General features: G+C 43.2%; 2 protein-coding genes across 5 annotated transcripts in view; both read left to right on the top strand.

Moving 5' to 3' along the window:
- The window catches only part of PLEKHM3 (pleckstrin homology domain containing M3), a 189,006-nt gene that overhangs the window by 59,284 nt on the left and 110,866 nt on the right, over positions 1–18,856 (top strand). For all 4 annotated transcript variants that reach the window (XM_079925285.1, XM_079925287.1, XM_079925286.1 and 1 more), the window contains exon 4: positions 13,485–13,630. In XM_079925285.1, the coding sequence (XP_079781411.1) occupies positions 13,485–13,630 (146 nt within the window). The remainder of the gene's footprint in view (positions 1–13,484; positions 13,631–18,856) is intronic.
- LOC307187875 (F-box only protein 7-like) lies at positions 5,864–10,780 on the top strand. Its single transcript, XM_079924399.1, is given in 3 exon segments — positions 5,864–9,377; positions 9,381–9,411; positions 9,414–10,780. Coding segments are annotated over 3 exon segments (1,572 nt in total). The 5' UTR covers positions 5,864–8,813; the 3' UTR covers positions 10,391–10,780.

Here is an 18,856-nt window from a genome sequence, read left to right as displayed (position 1 = left end):
CAGAACAGAAAGGAAAGGCAGGTGCTTTTCAAGTAAATCAAAAAGATAATCTGAACTTCAAGCCAATCAGAGGTTATTGACCTTTCAAAGCAATCATAATAGAGATGCAACTTGGGAATCACGAAAAGAGTTAGTGGTGGTTTAATATAATGTTAAATACCAAGGGAAATCACTGTAGAAAGAACATAATTGGGACACACGATGGATCCTATGTGAGGAAAAAGGGTTCAGAGCAGGGCTGAGATTAAGGTGAGGGGAGTGAGGCGCTCGTTTGGGGCCCAGAATTTAAGGAAATGCCAAAAAAAAAAACAAAAACAAAACTAAACCCTCAGTAACCAAGATAAATATTATTTTAATGTAATATTATTTAAAAATCAAAATTAATACAAAAAAATCCATGATGAACAAATAAAAAATCGTTAATAGAGGTAGGATCAGTATGATGGATTTTTCCTTTTGCCTCAGGCGCTAATATGGTTCAGAGGAACATTCCAGTAAGACAGTTTACTTATGAAGATGTCTTCCCCCAAAGCTTTCAGCATGTAAGTTCCAAGTTGCTCAGCCCAGCATTTGCTTTGTTAATGTTGAGGGTGGTGAGGTTGACCTCCCTTTTCTGTCTAGGATTGCAGGGGTGCCAGATGGGGAATCCTGGTACTTCCACATTTGAGATAGAACTGAAGTGGGTGGTGTGTAAGCTGTGACCGAGGAGCATTATTCCACCACCGGCAGCCTGCATGTCTAAAATCATCAGCTGAGTTTGGCCCCTTCTGTTTCTGCCATTGTTTTTCAAGTAAGGGTTATTGGTAGCAAGTATTTCACCAGAAGGATTAATTTATGAAGAGAAGAGCCCCAGGCTTGGAGCAGATGTTACTCGCAGGTAGTCTAGTAGATGGTGGTGCAGTGTGGACAAGGCCTCTCTCTGGAGGCATCTCTTTTGTCTAAACTAACCTAGTAGCATGAATCATTTTCTTTAGATAAGAAAGCAGAGCTGGTGAAAGGGCTTTTCCTCCTCATAATAGATGGTATATCCATTGCTTGCAGAGAAAAGTGACTAAGTAGGGTCAGTACACGGACCTTTTATCTTGCCCTCTTTGTGCTGTTGCAGGGTTTCTCAACAGTGGCACTATTGACATTTGGGGCCAGATAATCCTTTGTTGTGGGAGGCTGTCCTGTGCATTGAGGAATGTTTAGCAACATCCCTGGCCTCCATCCATTAGATGCCAGTAGCTACCCCCACTCACCCTTTTGTGGCAACCAAAAATGTCCCCGGTTGGGACAAAACATCTCCCCTGGTTGAGAACCACTGTGCTATCAAGAAACAAGGGCAACCAACTATGTCTCCTCTTCCTCACTTCTTTATAAAGTAGTAAGTGTCTTCTGCTGAAATGCATGTTGATTATTTTGTACCACCTAATGGTTTGTAATGAGACCTCAGCCTCTTAATGGGTAGGTTTAAGTAAAAGGACTAGGTTATAGTAATAGAACCCTCACCAACCAACATTCAGTATAATATATCAGATGCTTTCAGTCACAAGTAACAGAAGATTGAATTCAGATTGATTTGTACAATAAACGGGAATTATTCTCAATCAGCTTAGTTTTAGGCATCAGTTGATCTGCTAGTTCAAATTTTTTGAACTATTTTTTTTTTAATTTAATGCTTCAAACAGCATTTTCTCATTTAAACCACCCGCCCCTTCTGACTGATAGATTTCTCATATAACGGTCGCAGGCTCAAAATGCCATGGGCCTCTTTGACAATCCCCTTGCCATGCTCTCCCCATGAATCGCCTACCAAATCATTTACACTTTATCTCCCAGTATCGCCTTCTTTTTCCCCCTACCTGCTCCCAAGCCCACTGCCTACCCAAGCTCAGTCCAGGGCAGTAACTTATCGACTGGTTCTCTCCCCTCCCAGTGTTTTCTTGCCAATTAATCTTTCCAAAGCGCAGATTGCTGTTCTGCTTCTAACAACTCTAGCTGTTCCTGTATCTTACTCGTTAATACTCATCCCGTATTGATTAGTAAGGACTTCTGCCCTGAGCATTAGGGAGTCTTATGTTCAGTTTACCATTCCAAGCTCTTTTCCTGACACCCCTCTAGTTACAGTGAGCTTCAGACAACTAGAATGGTCCATGTTTTCCAAATGAGCTTCCATTTTTCTGACTTGAGCCTTCCTTTTCCAAAATCTCTTTTTTTCTTCAAGGCCCAGCTCAAATGCCCCTATGTCTATACAGCCTTCCTCGATCTCTACAGTTAGAGTGATTGCTTCCTCCTTTGCTCATCTCTTACTGTCTTCTACTTGCCACCTTACAGATTTGTATTCTTGCCCCCGCTTCACCGTTCATATTCAGAGGAGATGCTAAAGCATGTGAGGTCCAAGGCTGAACGCATTGATGAGCTAAATTGTGTTCTTTTGTATAACTGATTCATATTTTCTGTGCTTGTCATATTGTCATCCACAAGGAGACAATTTATGTGATATCTTCCGTATGGAGATAGCTACGTGGAAATTCACCTATAGAGTTCATTGTTGTTCCTCACGAAGTGCCGTATTGGGTGTTTCATCTAGGTCCTACCTTTTTCACTAGATGTACAACCGTGGACAGAATTACTGTATCACCCTCTGTCTCAGTTTCTTCATCTGTAAAATGGGGATAATACCTACCTCACAGAATGATAAGAGAATTAAATGAATGTGTGTGTGTGTGTGTGTGTGTGTGTGTGTAAAGTGCTTATAACAGAACCTGGCATATAGTAAGCACTATGTTAGTATTTGTTTATCCATTTGCCTCTTTCTGTATTATTTCCATTTTAAATTTCTTACCATTTTCTTGAAAGTCCTTAGGAGAAGGAAAAGAACAGACAGGCATAGAGGTTAATGAGAAACTCTAAGAGGAAAACAAGTATGAAAAAAATACTAAATTTAGACTGATTTAAATATACTAGATATGAAATTTATAACATTTCTTATTAAACTTATCTTACACTACTCTAAATACTGGTATTGAAACATCATATCATAGGAAAAATTAAAAGTAACTCAACAATTCAAAACATTTCTTTGGAAATGAAAATCCGTGTCACAGATCACTATAACTCACTGTAGCTATTTAGTAGATAGAAAAGCAGTCAGAATCTCTCAAGCAGTGCACATATTTACTTACTTGCCTTAGCAAAAATCAAGATTTATTGCCTTTCAAGATAAATTTTGACTAAATATTGACTCTAGGTTCTCAATCATTGTTTACCTGAAAGACCAATAAATCTTGACACTTCTCAACTTGAGTTGGAGTCTACTTGGTATTTATTCATTTATTTCATACGATTTATAATCTTAATAACAACATTCCATGAAATTAAACAAATAAACATTATACAGTTTAGCAAGAGCAGAAAGTCTTTAGTTTCTTTTTTTTTTCTTTTTTTCTTTTGCTGCAGAACCGTTTTTGTTTCCATTTGGCCCACAGCTCCGGAGAGGGCTCCAGGGTGGTTAAAATAACTGCCTAGTGGCTGCAGGGGGCAGAAATTCTGACACCAGGGGCATGCAGAGGGGTCCTTCAAAGTCCACTGGGCTCTGGAGGCTCCTAGTCCTGTTGGAGGGCGAGCCTTCTAAGAGATGCTCACCCAGTCCTGCCTGCAGAGGTTAGTCACGTGCAGTGCATCTCCTTGATGAGTTTCACCTTCTCATCTAGGAAGTGGCTCTCCGGATGTCACAGTGGTGGAGGTCTGTGCAAGCAGAACCCAGGGCCCGCAGATCCCACAGGGCCGAGTTCAGGGTCTTCTCCAGGGTTTCACTCCACTCCTCTTGGGAGGGCTTCTGCATGTCCTGGAGGAGGGCGCGGCCGCCACACTGATTTTGCATCTTGAAGAGACAGTCAGTGCCCTCGTGCTTCTGCTGAGCCAATTCACAGAAGTGGCTCACACCTCCAGAGCCACAGCGTCGCAGTGGAACTAGACGCCCAAAGAGAGGTGGGTGCAGGAGGCCCGCAGATGGCTGACCAGTCAGTTGACAACGGCCTCTACCTCGCTGGAATAATTCTGATGAATCTGGTTGGCAGTAAGGAGCTAACCACAAAAAATGGTGTTGGCCGGTCCCGGAGACAGAGGATGGCGAGGGTCCCAGGGGTCGCGACTAGAAAGGAGGTTGGAGAGTGGTCAGAGACAGGAAGAAGGGGTGTCCCTGCGTCTGTTCCATCCAAACATTGTCAAAACGAGACAAATCTGTGAGACCACCAGTGTGCTGCCTGTATTTTCAGTCAGCAGTGATTACCTGACATGATTTTTCTCTTCATTTCTTACTTAAATATAGCACCTCTAGCTCTGTTAATACAACATGCAAATCGAAACTGACTTAGCAATTTAAATATTCATTGTGGGGGAAAAAAAAGCACCTCAGCTAACAGCTTGTAGAATACTTTAAAATTTTAAACCAATTAGTGTTCAGATTAGGTTTTTTTAAAGGTCTTTCTTTGGTTGCCGTAGTCCTGCAAGTATAATCAAGCAACACGTGATTATACTTGTAGATGACCTCTGTCTTGGACAATTGATGTCTGTTGGTCTCAGTTGCCTCTGTCTGTCTCTCTAGATACAATGTGCCACTGAATAATCCCTGTGTCCAGGCGCAGTGCTCATACTTTGCAAGCCTAACATTTGCCATCTTGCTGTAATGAAAGGAAAATTCCTTAATTAGGTACATCCATAACTTCAGAGGAGTTATTTACTTATGTTCTTAAGGACATAGCTGTCCTGGCAACAGCTACAGTCCATTCTACAAGTGCCACGTTAAATTATCCTAAATGTGGATCAGCCACAGTAGGAACAATTTCCTTCCGAGTGTTACTTATACTTTTTAACGTGTCAGCCATCTGACTGTGTAGCCCAACTTTTTGAGTCAAACTTTTTTTTTTTTTGTGGTACGCGGACCTCTCACTGTTGTGGCCTCTCCCGTTGCGGAGCACAGGCTCCGGACGCGCAGGCTCAGCAGCCATGGCTCACGGGCCCAGCCATTCCACGGCATGTGGGATCTTCCCAGACGGGGGCACGAACCCGTGTCTCCTGCATCAGCAGGCGGACTCTCAACCACTGAGCCACCAGGGAAGCCCTGAGTCAAACTTTTGATCAACAATGAGTGACAGTTTCTCTTTACAATCTCTCACTGCCATGAAAGTCATTTATAGACAAACGTAAAATGAAGCCCACCAGAAGAAAATTCTTTTCTGATGAACAGAAATGAATTTCAGTATAGCTTTGGAAGCAACCAGTCAGTACATTTTAGGATTGTATTTGAGTATGTGTATTCCCTCCCATACTTGAAGTTTTCATCCCCTGAGAAGAGAATTCCCTACCAGAGGACTTAAAACCTTACAGAGAAAATAATTTTGAAGTATTGCTCTCCAAAGTTGAGACCATATACCAAAGGGACTACCAGCAGTGAGCCATACTAGAGAAAGCCCGCGCACAGCAACGGAGACCCAACGCAGCCAAAAATAATTTTTTAAAAACTTAAAAAAAAAAATGAAAATGTCAAATACTTCATGTCTTAATTGATTTTATGACTAAGTAGATGTCTCCTACTTTATGGGTCACCACCTGGTCCCAATGATCTAGAGTAACTTGGATGCTTGAGACAGGAGAAAGTTTTGGATCACTTATTTCTAAGTAGGTGTTTCTCAGTGTCCCTCACCCTTGCCCTCTTCCTGTTACACTTATGTAGAATTATGTAGCCTCGGTTCCACCTGTGTTAACTTGTGAACACACGTGTGATCAGTCTCACCTGCCAGCTCCTTCCCCTCCTATAGAGAAGGATGCAAGTCTGGGGCCCAGGTTTACTTTGCTTCAACTTCCCTTAGTGGATACCAAAGCTACCTTGCAAAAATCGCTTCTGCCCTGTGTCCAACAATCCTTCGTTTATAAACACCGTGCCCAGCTTTGTGCTAATCTTAGGCTCATTAAACAGAATTTTCTGCTGTATATCCAGTGTGACACCTTATTTTAAAAAGTAATTATTCAACATTTACTTAATGAGCCAATGGTTACAGACTGTAAGCTGGGAAAGCTAAGTTCTTTATGACTTTCCCCCCTAATTCTTGTAAAACAAGAAGTCATTGAAATCCCCATTTCCATTTTCCTTCATCTTGGAACATCTGATCCCTGGGGTACATGATCAGGCTCCAGGCCTTCAGTCAACATTTGCCCAGCGCTTCCCACAGCTCACTGTCTCCCACCAGAACACTGGGTGGGAGGTGGGAGGCAGGGACAGGGCCGTCCCCTTCCCCTCCCATGGCCGTTGCTCCTTACCTGGCGTGCACAGTAGAGGAGGGATCGAAACTTGCCAGTTTTATTTTGTCTATTTTAACAGAGCAAATGAAAATTTGTCCTCTCACTCTCTTTCTCTTCTTTCCTCTCTGTTATAAAGGCACCTTCTCTTCTATTTGCCCCTGTTCTCTTCTTAGATCATTTCTTCCTTCCAAATACAAAGTCCTGGATTTCCCTTACCAAATGAGGTGGAGTGGGTAGCGTGGCTGGCCACACTTAGGAAGCATTGGGTGCATTCTTTCCCTAGTGAGAGAGAATCACCTGGATGTAGACACAGCTCTTGTTACTTTTCTGTTGTGCCCATGAATTTTCCACCTACTGGCCGGGGGAAGGAGGGCTGTAGTTGGGAGCCAGGAAGTAGAGAGAGGTGGTTGGCTTCTCAAGACCTCAACTTCAGTAACATCTCATTGCAGCCAATTGAGCTAACTAGGTACCCTTGTTAGAAGAAAGACTGTACCCTTGTCGAGAATTATGCCAACGTCTCTGCTTCAACCCCCAGCAACAGATTCTTTTGGGTGTCTATAGTGAAAGGCTTCTTGGGAAATGGACTGTACAAGCAGCAAATAGGATATTGGTTAAATGGTGACATTTGTTTCCCAAAGTGTATCAGAAGGGAAGCTAAGCTCTTCAGAGCATGTGTTCATTAAAGATTTGAAGTGGGGTGGAAAGCAATAAAAAAAAAAAAAAAAAAAAGGCCAGTGGGTTCTCTTGTGAGATAGTTTTTTGTTCCTATGAATTGAATACACTCTCTGAAAAGTTTCAAAAAGAGACCAAGAAGTATGTTTTTGCTTTGATCCTACATGTGGAGTGTTCCCTACTACAAATGCCTTTTAATTTAGAAACATTGTTGAAAAGTGTGTTTGAAAGTACATGAAAATATAATATGTAAATAAGTTCTAATTAGTTATTTCAATTAGTTATTTTTTGTCTCTGCTTTGCAGCTCTATTTTTCTCCTCATAATGTCACTTGTCAGAGTTCAGCTTTGGCCTCCTCCAAAAAATGTGTTTTTCTAACGGTCATTATTAAGAAAACACATTTTTCCCCTTCTGGTTGAAAACCTCACAATGATTAAGTAAAATCCCAGGTTGTATATCTTTATGGGGAATTGTTTCAGACAGTGTTAGTCCATGATTTGCTAGTAGGATATTAAAGAAAGAAATCTTGCAGTTAATTGAAAGAACGGGTGTCTCCTTCTTCAAATAAATGGTATGTGTTGTTTTTTAGAAAATGAATCTATACCAGGCCACTGACTGGCTTCTAATTTTCTTTCCTGACCATCCTATGTTCTTTCAATGACAAACACATTGGATTTGGAGATTAAAAGTTTTAATTCTTTCTAAGTCAAATAAGATGCTTCTCAGTGGGGACAGTGAATGCTCTGGAAAAAATGCCGGTAAAATGAACTGTTGTTTCTACACAGTAAATTTTTGAAAATTGACTAAGAACTTGAAGTGTTGATTTTGGAAGCCTAGAAATTAAACTGTGTGACCAATTATGAACTTTTCACCTAGCAGGCTGCCCACTTGCTGCACTTTACTTAAATAGAATGAGCATTTTAGAGCTTGGAGGGACCTTTGGAGTCACCTAGAAATCAGGGAACAATCCTCAGCTTTTACCCACCACAGACCCTGGTGGTGGTTGGATGGGTAGAAATGCAGGCCCTACCCCAGCTTTACAGAATCAAAATCTCTGGGTCCAGATTGGAGGTGGGGGAGGACTACATTTTTCACAAACATCTCCAGAAAATTCGGATGCTCACTGAATTTGGCAAACCACTGATTCAGGCTAACTCCTTTATTTTGAGGTGAGGAAAGCAGGACTAGGGAGTTGGATGGGTCAGGCTCACCGTGTTCCCTAGGAAAGAGCAAGCTTCCTGACTCTAGGCTTGTGCTTGTCTATACATCATGTATCCAAAACACTCCTAAGAATGCGGATAGGTTGAAACCTTCTGGGTCATTAGGAGCTATCAAGCTTTAAAACAAAAAAAGGTTTAGTGAGCAAAATCAAGTGTATTTGGGAATAGGAGAAGAATTGCAATTCGGGACATGCAAACTGCTGTGAACCACAGGCAGGTCCGGAGAACAAAGGAGAGGAGCAGTTCTATTACAGAGGAAAGGGGAAGTTGGAAGGAGCTGCTTTGAAGGAAGGTTCATTGGAGCACTTTGAGTATTCAGGGTTGTGGTGGCTTCTCATTGGCTGGGTTGTTGCTGGGCAAGGAGAAAATCTTCCTTCTTCGTGCTAGGCTATGTAAAGGAAGCTGCCACAAGTGGAATGTGCCTGAGACCTCCCCTTCCAGGGCTTCCTGCCTCCGTTTTGGATGAGGTTTTCCTTTTATTCAGTTTCGTAGGGCGATTTCAGCATCAAGAGTAGGAGAGCATGGTCCTAAATAAGTTATAAAGGTAAAGACACCAAGGACTAGACATATGAGTTTATGTGCTGCTGCTTCTGTCTCAACTAAAATGGGCATAAGAGGCCGGGCGGCGAGCGGGGCGTCATGGGGCCCGCGCTCCTGGACTGTGACGCGCAGGCCAGGCGGCAAGTGGGCGCTGAGGCTGCAGCTTGCGGCTTCCTGGCTCCCGGAGGTCATGGCCCGGCGTCTTGGGGGCTCCCATCCCCTCCAGGTTCTGATACCCAGTTTGCAATTACATTGAACAACAAGGATGCCCTCACTGGAGATGAAGAGACCTTGGCTTCGTATGGGATTGTTTCTGGGGACTTGATATGTTTGATTCTTGAAGATGCCTTTGCAGCACCTAACTTACCTTCATCCACAGATTCAGAGCATTCCTTGCTCCAGAATAATAACCAGCCCTCTTTGGCCGCCAGCTCCAGTCAGTCCAGCATGCAGGATGAACAACTGCGTGATTCATTCCAAGGACAGGCAGCCCAATCTGATGTCTGGAATGATGGCAGTGGGTCAGGGCCTAGTCACAATTTTGAAGCTGAGTCAATTCCAGATGTTGTGGTTATGGAAGAGGGCACAGGTTTCTATCCCTCAGAACCAATGCTCTGCAGTGAATCGGTGGAAGGGCAAGTGCCACATTCATCAGAGACCCTGTAGCAGCCAGCTGACTGTTCTAACCCCAGGGACCCCCAATAGTATCCATACATCTCCTCATGTTAGAGTCGGGTTACATACCTCAGCGGACTGAAGCCAAAGCTGTGTCCATGCTGGAGAACTGGAGGTCGGGGGGCGTGTATAAGCTGCAGTACACACATCCTCTCTGCGAGGGTGGCTCTGCTGCTGTCACCCGTGTGCCTTTGGGAAACCTCATCGTCATAAATGCTACACTAAAAATCAGCAATGAGATTAGAAGTGTGAAAAGACTGCAGCTGCTGCCAGAATCTTTTATTTGCAAAGAGGAATCAGGGGAAAATGTAGCCAAGACATACAAAGATCTTCAGAAGCTCTCTCGCCTCTTCAAGGACCAGCTGGTGTATCCTCTTCTGGCTTTTACCCGACAAGCACTGAACCTAACAGATGTATTTGGGTTGGTAGTCCTCCCATTGGAGCTGAAACTGCAGATCTTCCGACTTTTGGTTGTTCGTTCTGTCCTGTCTTTGTCTGCAGTTTGTCATGACCTCTATATTGCTTCAAATGACCAACTTCTGTGGAGGTGTTTATATCTGCGGGATTTTCGAGATGGTACTGTCAGAGGTCGAGACACAGATTGGAAAGAACTGTACAAGAAGAGGCACAAACAAAGAAAAGAAGCTCAGAGAGGGCGGCATGTGATGTTCCTGCCATCGTCACCCCACCCCATTCCATTCTACCCCAACCCCTTGCACCCCAGGCCTTTTCCTCCCAGTTCTCTCCTTCCTCCAGGAATTATTGGTGGTGAATATGATGAAAGACTAACCCTTCCTTATGTTGGGGATCCAATGAATTCACTCATCCCTGAGCCTGGGGAGATACCCAGACAGTTCCCTCCACTCAGACCACATTTTGACCCAGTCGGCCCCTTTCCAGGACCTAACCCCATCTTGCCAGGGCGAGGTGGCCCCAATGACAGATTTCCCTTAAGACCTAGCAGGGGTTGGCCAACTGACAGCCGGCTACCATTCATGTGACTGGTTTGTAATCTCACTCTGGAGCTTGTTTTGTTTTTTGTTTTTTTTTATACTATAGACGTTATCTTGTTGGGGTGCTATCTCTAGTGTTTTCTGATTGTGGTGGTGAGAAATGCACTCACAGAAGCTTTTGGTAGGTATATTTAAAGCTCCAGGGGTGGTATGGCCCAAAGGTTACTGCATGACAGGGTTGGCCTTGGGAATAGTTGGTTCCTGACATCCCCTCTCTGAATTACCCTCTAGAATGAAGGTTAGACATTGATAACATTTGCATCAGAATAAAAAAAAAAGTGTGAAAAAAAATAAAATAAAATGGGCATGAACCCCAGCCATGTTCTCTCAGCCTTCCTCTCTTTTATGAGCCTGGAGACCTGTGCAAAGTAGTGAGGATGTTTAGCTTATTTAGTTGAACCCTCACCATGTTAGGCTTTGGGCCTGTGTGCCCGGTTGATATGCACATTTGTAGGCTATATGCTTTCTTAAAATGCACGTTTGTGGGGGTGGGATAGGGAGGGGGGGAGAGAGATGCAAGAGGGAGGGGATATGGGGATATATGTATATGTACAGCTGATTCACTTTGTTATACAGCAGAAACTAACACACCATTGTAAAGCGATTATACTCCAATGAAGATGTTTAAAAAAATGCACATTTGTGTATTTTAATATTGCCTGTGTATGCGGCATCTAGGAGATTATAATAAAGTCATTAAAAGTTACAGAATAATAGACCCAGTAGGACCTACTAAAGCATATATAAACATTCAGCAAATGCTTACTGTTTATTATATCCAAAATGCAAACAAGCAAAAAACTAAAATAACTTTATTTTTGCAGTGTTTTATGGTGAGAGTTTCAGCTATAATGATGATCCTGAATTTCTATAAGATCGCGCTCATTTTCTGAATCATTAGGGAAGACTGAATTCTATTCGTTGTCACTTCAGTGTTAAGTCAGTTTCACTGTCCACTAAATTTTGGAAACAGTGTCGCAGTGTCTAAAATGTGTCAAGTTCTACTCAACTCTGTTTCACAGTCCATCTATGAACGTGTCTAATGTGTAATTCTTATGAACGTGTCTAATGTGTAATTCTTAGAAGGGGCAACATATTTGCATAGGGATATTCACCAGAGTAGGCTGTTTTCAAGAGGCAGGTGACCAGGTTAGGAGGATCAATTCCAGAATAGCTCTGGGAAGTTAAAATCTCTTTATATGCATGAGGGTGTTTATGTGCCAGATAATATTCAGTTTATCGTCTCTTCAACATAAACATTTATTGCTGGTCTATCATATGTAAAGCGCTACAGTAAGTGCTAAGGATAAAAAATACATCTGAGCAGTTTGTCGTGTGGTCAGGGTTGTACAAGCACATCAGAAAGCGCAGTGTTTAAGGGGGCGCACGCGCTACATGCCGCATAAGCAGCGTGGTCAGTGGGCGCAGCACACGGCATTCCGGTGTTCATAGCCTAGAGATCGTGACAGCACCTCCCACGCCCCACAGAAGCAGCAGGTGGGTTTGGTTCTTCCTTATCCTTCACACGTATCTCAATCCTCAGCCAATCTGAGAAACAGGAGCTTGTTAGGGTTTTGTTGCTACTCAACAGTAAAGAAATAGCAATCCCAGGAAGAAAGGGTATTAAGCTCTGGAAGCGTAATTCCGATATATTTACTCCCCGTCCGTCTTTCAATACCTCTCGTATCTAAAAACAATGGGATCTAATTCTCTTTCTGGAGGGTACCCTGTGAAACTGCTGGATGACTGATACCATTTTATTTGTGATGGAAATGAAAGCTCTAGGAATTTATGATGCTTTCATTCATGGATTCATGGGAATAAGTATCTTCTTAGGCTGGCAGGTTGTTAAATAAACATGTTTGAGCTCCTTCTAATGGAAGTGGGCTGCAACACTGGTTATATTATTATGACTATGATTATTAAGAGTAATCGATTTTGTACCCATATTACGAAATAGGCTTCATGCGAGATTTCTTTGATCAGTTCAGGTCTTGGTACCCAACCATGAAATGGGCCACGAGGGAGGATTTCTAAAATGAAAGCGGTGGATGAGAAATGTCAGAAAAACGATGCTGTTTGTATAATCCTGATTATCTGTTCTGAATGTTGTCGTTTGGGTTGATTATGACAGAATTTCTGTTGTCAGTAGAATATAGTTCCTCCTAGCTAAAGGAAAATAATGGCTTCTTTTTGGCAGGGCCATGATTATTACCTAGTCCCCTGACAGTACCAGGACAGTACTGACAGAATCATGGACTTCCTGGAACACGAAAAGGGCCTTGGCAATCACTTGCAGGCCATCAGTGATGGGCAGGATTTGGCAAAGTAGAGATCAGAGAAGAGGGCGTCATGAAAGGAGAAATAAATTGTGCCAAGATATGGAGGGTAGAGTAAGCACCCTGTTTATTTGGGGAACAGTGAGGAGAGTCCTCTAACTGCAGCAAAGAGGTTCTGTTCCCACTGGAGAGTTGTAGGAGTAGGTAGTTGGAAAGGAGAGATGGGGACCAATCAAAGGACGCATTCCTTTCATTGATTTTTGTCAGCCAAGGAAGGCTACACATCAGGTTTTAGGATCATTTTAGAATCAGACAAGCTTAGAGCCAAACCCAAACGCCATCTCTTACTGGCTGGGTGACCTCAAGACAAAACGCTTAACCTGGCTAAAACCTTAGTTTATTCATCTGTAAAACAGAGCTCATAATATCTTCCTCATAGAGATGCTGCACGGGTTAAGTAAGAACCTGTATGAGTAGCCCCCAGCCAATTGCCTGGTGAAGTAGGGTTTCTGAGGAGGAAGCGAGGAGATGAAAGGGGGTTGGTTGTAGAGAGACTGGTCTCTGGCCACTGTACACAGAAGAGGTGGAACCAGAAGAGACCAGAAACAGTACCAATGTCAGCAATCCCCGAGGAGGCGAAGGGGTGGGAGCTGCCAGGCTAGGACAGAGGGGACATGTCTGTACACCTATTCTCTGCAATTTCTTTCCCATCATAGACTTTTGTTTCACTTGAGGATTGTGTAACTTCGTTCTGTGGTGTTAGAAGTACAACAGTCACCGACTCTTTCTTTTGCCCTGAACAGGATGCCAGCGATCCATAGGCCTTTCCAATGGGAAAGCCAAGGTGTGCAATTACAGCGGGTGGTATTACTGCAGCAGCTGCCACGTGGACGACAGTTTTCTCATCCCGGCCCGCATAGTCCACAACTGGGATACTTCAAAATATAAGGTAGGTACCGAAACTGGGTTCACTTCATAATAGCGATTTGGGTATTTACATGTTGTCGTGTGGATTCTAAAGATAATAAGATAAGAATTTGAGGCAGACCTGATTAAGTAGTCTCATAAAAGCTACAACTTCATGCTATTTTCCCACTCCATACTTCCTTTTTTTTTTTTTAATTAATTTATATTTGGCTGCATTGGGTCTTCATTGCTACGCATGGCTTTCTCTAGTTGCGGCGAGCAGGGGCTACTCTTCGTTGCAGGTGCGCAGGCTTCTCACTGCAGTGGCTTCTCTTATTGCAGAGCATGGGCTGTAGGTGCACGGGTTTCAGTAGTTGTGGAACATGGGCTCAGTAGTTGTGGCTTGCGGGCTCTAGAGCGCAGGCTCAGTAGTTGTGGCGCACGGGCTTAGTTGCTCCGCGGCATGTGGGATCTTCCCAGACCAGGGATTGAACCCATGGCCCCTGCATTGGCAGGCAGATTCTTAACCACTGTGCCACCAGGGAAGCCATTGCGTTATTTCCCTCCCTTCTATGGTTTTAACTACCAGGGCTCACATGCTGATGATTCCTACAATTATCTCCAGCTCTGCTTTTGCTACTGAAAGTGAGATCTGTGGATTTAACTGCCTGATAGCATTTATCTCAACTGTAGTTTTCAACCTAGTAGTCCTCAAGACACGTGAACCAGTTAGCTCCATTGCACAGCATTTCCACCCTTGCATAAACAAGGTAATCGACTTTGGCAAGTCGAAGAATCTAACCCCCACTGGAGTTGTACTCTAGGCTTAGGATTTTTTTCCGGTCCTGGGTCCTGCCACCCAATAGAGAATTCTGTTATCTCATCGGACTAGAAGGTTTCCTGATCCTTCTGCCAGAATATCATCACATCTGCCTTGAACGAACCTTCGATGCAAGGTGCTTCATACAAAAACAGGCTGTATGATGGGTTTTATACCTCCTTGCTGATAGATGTCTTAGACTTCCTTTCATTGTAACTGTAAGTCATTCGGGAGCAAGGTAGGCAGGGAAGGAACCTGTGGCTGTCACCTACCTGTAATCTTTGAAGTCTGAAATGAACATGACAGTTGTGAGTGGCCAGTTGTCTTGGATCCTTTTCTACATCCCTGGGCAGCTCTGTCTCCTGTTCTACCCAATAATCATCCACATCTTCACTGTCTTCAAGATGCCTCATCCCAGGCCTTCTCAGCATATGACCTTGCCTCCTACTTCAAGGAGAAAATTGAAGCTACGAGATTTGAATACGAATACCTACAAATCTGTCTACGTTGGTACCTATCCTTACTGCTTCCAGTCCTGTGTTGGGAAGAAGAAGAGCCTTTTCTCTTGTTTAGAGATCGTCCTTCTATGTGTGCTCCAGATATTTTCACCCATCTCGGGAATCCCTGCTGTTTGTTCCAGAGCTGAGAAAGGCATGTCCTCCTTGGTGAAAGCTCTGATGCTCCCCGCATTCCCCATTTGTGCTTTGCTGGTTCTCCCTGTGCCACCATCACGCATGCGTGGGTTTCTAGAATTGCACTTATTACAGGGGCTAACAGCAGGAGCTTGTTGTTCACCAGGCCTTTGTTCAAATCCTCCCTCCACCTCTAATTAGGTGCTTGATTGGTTGGGGCAAATTACTTGAACTTCTGTGAGTCTCCATTTCGTAATCTGTAAAATGAACCCAGAGTACCTGGGTTCAAATTTTAGCTTTGTCATTTACTAGCTGTCTAACCTGGGCAAGTTGTTTAGTCTCTCTGTGTTTCGGTCTCCTCATCTGTAAAATGAGGGCAATAATAACTCATGAGGTTATCGATGGTTAGATGGGTTCATGCATGCGAACAAAGTACCTCGCGCACATAAGCATTTGTTCTTATTACTACACTTCACGTATTTACCTAAAAGAGTTGTGTGGATTGGGATAATATAAGGAAAGCACTCTTCGACTGACTGTGGTAAGTACTTAAAGAATGGAATGAAGGGATTACTTTCATGACCCTCACATTTATATACCAGCTGGCTGCTCATCTGTCTTCTTACTAAAGGTGAGCTTCCTGGGTGCTGGGGACCTGCCTTAGCACAGTTTCTGGTGCGTAGTAGGTAAGCAGAGCTGTAGAATGAAGCTGGTCCTGTGGGTGCCTCAAACTCAGTACGCCCCAAACTGGCTTCCTCACCCTCACCAGCTGTCTCCCACCCCTTCCTCACTGCACGTGGCTCCACCAGTCCCACCGCCAGTGCTGGGATACATCCTGGACTGTTCCCTCTGCCACACCGGCCCTGCCTAATCAGTTCACAGAAATCCACAGCTGACTTGGAGCTCTGAGGCCCTGCACCCCACTGCACACGCAGCGCCACCACACAATCCCAACCCTCAGCATCACTCACAGGAGAGAATTCAGTCGCCTCCCAGCCGTGCTTCCTGCCTTCAGGTCTTGCCCAACAGTGTTTCAGAAAAGTCCCATTTGCCCCAACATTATTCCCAAGAAGTCCCATTCTCACCTTGGGTAAATGTTATACCCTCTCTTAGTCTCTGTTTCTTCACATTTAGAATGGAGATAATAGCAACGATAGTACCTACTTCACAGGATCGCTGTTTGCTTAAATGAATAATTCACAGAAAGCACCTAGTGCAGTGTCTGGAATGTACTAAGTGCTCAATTAATGCCAGCTTTTACTCTGACTGAACATAAGATAAATCCAAATCTCTTAGCCCGACAAGAGACTGTTTGTGATCTCTAGTCCTAGCCTTTCTAGCCCTTTTATCCACTCCCTCCCCGCCCCCGTGAGTCTCTTCAGGAGGATCGCACTCCTTCCCATTGCCCAGTCCCACCAGGCTATTTCACACCTCTTGTCTTCCTCTTGCCCTCATTGAAATCCTAAACCCAGCTTAAACTTCATTTCCTTTCCTGATTTTGTCCTTCCCCTCAGCCAGACAGTTATCATTCTCTCCTCTGCATCTTGTACTTGACACTCTGAATATAGGCTATAAATATATTTGCCATGTGTGTATTAGATAAAAACTTACTTAGAAGGAAAGAACACTAGCTGAGTTTGAACAGTTTAGATTAATCTATTTGGAGCAGGACTTTGACAGCTGAGAGGTGTGTAGAAAGCAAGTGAGTGAGGCAGCCCCAGCCCTGTGATCGTTGAGGGTTTAGGCTGGTGGCACCTGCCCACAGAATATGTGCCCATCAGCTAAAGCAGAAAAGGTGGCACTGAATGAGGAAGTGAAAAACTCAGGAATGGTTTATGAAGCCGTGAAATGGAGGAGATTCAGTTCTGTCTGTAGTGATGGCTAAAGGCCACTCAAACCATCAATCTAGCCATCACTGCTGCTTGTAGTCTTTCTATAAAGCAGATATTTTTGTGGTGGTGGTCATTCAAGTGACAAGGTTTGATTTTGAGAGGATAGGTAAGTAATAGGGATATTAGGTACCCTCACTTCATCCATGAGGAAAATGTCCTTTGTCAGACCATTCCCTCCCTGGATCTCAGTGGACCAGGGAAGATTTTAAAGCAAGAACAGAGCTGGTCAATTTTATCTGGATCATCTCTCACTGGCATTAAGTAACTATATTCCATTTAGTCCAGTGTCTGTCTGTCTTTGCTCAGATGCCAGGATTTAACTTAATGTTCCTAATTGTGAGGATCAATTCAGACCTATCAGTTCCCAAGACCAGACATCGTTCTGTTAGATCTGCCTGCTCTCCTTAATTGCAAGTACGTGACTGGCTTGAATATCCATTTGAAGAGTGAAAAAATGGTTTTGCAGAGCAGAATGAAATCTGTCATCTTAAGCGTTTCCTTGTCTGCCCTCCAGAGTAATAATAATCCTAATTACTTTTAAAGCAGGATTTCTTCTGTTTTCCAGTGTACATCCTGCGGATTGAATTGAGCCCCAGGATTACCTAGCAGCTAAACCCTATCCTCCAATTTTATAGCCATTTTCTAATGAAATTCTCTTTGAAGATAACTTGCCCTCTACCACCACCACCCCAATTCAAAAATATCAAGCATGACAAAGAGGTGGTAAGGAACTCAAACTTAGCCTGAACTCTTACTAAATTGTGCTTTTAAAAAATATTTTTGTATCCTAGCCTGAATATTCACATTCCACTTAGCTAGGGGTTTTCCACGTTACATAAGCCATTTCCTATCTCTTCATCTTGAGAGGCATTCAAGGAAAACTCTATTGCCCTTGCAGAGCTGGAGAGTAGCTCGCTGATGGGAAAAACCACTTGTTCAGAGTCATTTGGAGATTTTGAGAACAAATTGTAATTAAAGTTAAGATTTCCTGATTCCTTCTCCCTTAGCCCACAGTGCCTGTTTTAATAAGACCAAGAAGTATTATGGTTGGAATTGATCTTATTAAAACTTTTGCCATGGTTTTTCATAATAGATGATGGGAAAAAATACTGGAAGGAAACATTATACCAAAGCAATCAGTGGTTATTTTACTGTGGTAAGATTATGGGTGATTTTCTTTTTTCTCTCCTAATCTTTATTCTCCAAACTTTCAGTAATGTGATTACATTATTTTTATTATTTTATAAATTTTAACTGTCACGTAGCTCCGTGACAGTTTCCTACTTCAGAAAATATGTACTAGAAGTTAACCTTTTTTTAATGCCTCAGAATTATAATTATAAATATGAGTGTTCTACCTCGTGATCAATAACTTCAATGTGGTTTAATATGATATATGGGAGGCTATTTTTTCTGTAAGGAAATTGCCTTATACCACTATACTTTTATTCTTCTTTTTTTGAATATAATATACTTTCACATTTCGAGGTTCAAAAATACAAAGGACATATACACATGATAATCTCCCTCCCTCTTCCTCTTACCCACAGGCAACCAAATTACTCTTTCCAGAAATATTTTACATACATGTATTTTACACAAGAATGTCAATTGGCAATACAGTATACATGCTGCTCTTAGAAAATATTCCATTCAGATCATAAAACTCTTCCTTGGGCTTTTTAAAACAGCCATTCCATATATATTTTTTTTTTAATTTATTTTAATTTTTGGCTGCTTTGGGTCTTCGTTGCTGCGCACAGGCTTTTCTCCAGTTGCAGGGAGCGGGGGCCGCTCCTCGCTGTGGTGGCGGGCCTCCCACTGTGGTGGCCTCTCCTGTGGCGGAGCATGGGCTCTAGGCTCGCGGGCCTCAACAGTTGTGAGGCACGCGGGCTTAGTCGCTCCATAGCATGTGGGATCTTCCC

The sequence above is a fragment of the Stenella coeruleoalba genome (genome assembly GCF_951394435.1).
Source record: "Stenella coeruleoalba genome assembly, chromosome: 6".
Classification (NCBI taxonomy): Eukaryota; Metazoa; Chordata; class Mammalia; order Artiodactyla; family Delphinidae; genus Stenella; species Stenella coeruleoalba.
Note: the sequence above shows the minus strand (reverse complement) of the source record. Positions and strands in the feature narration are given on the sequence as shown.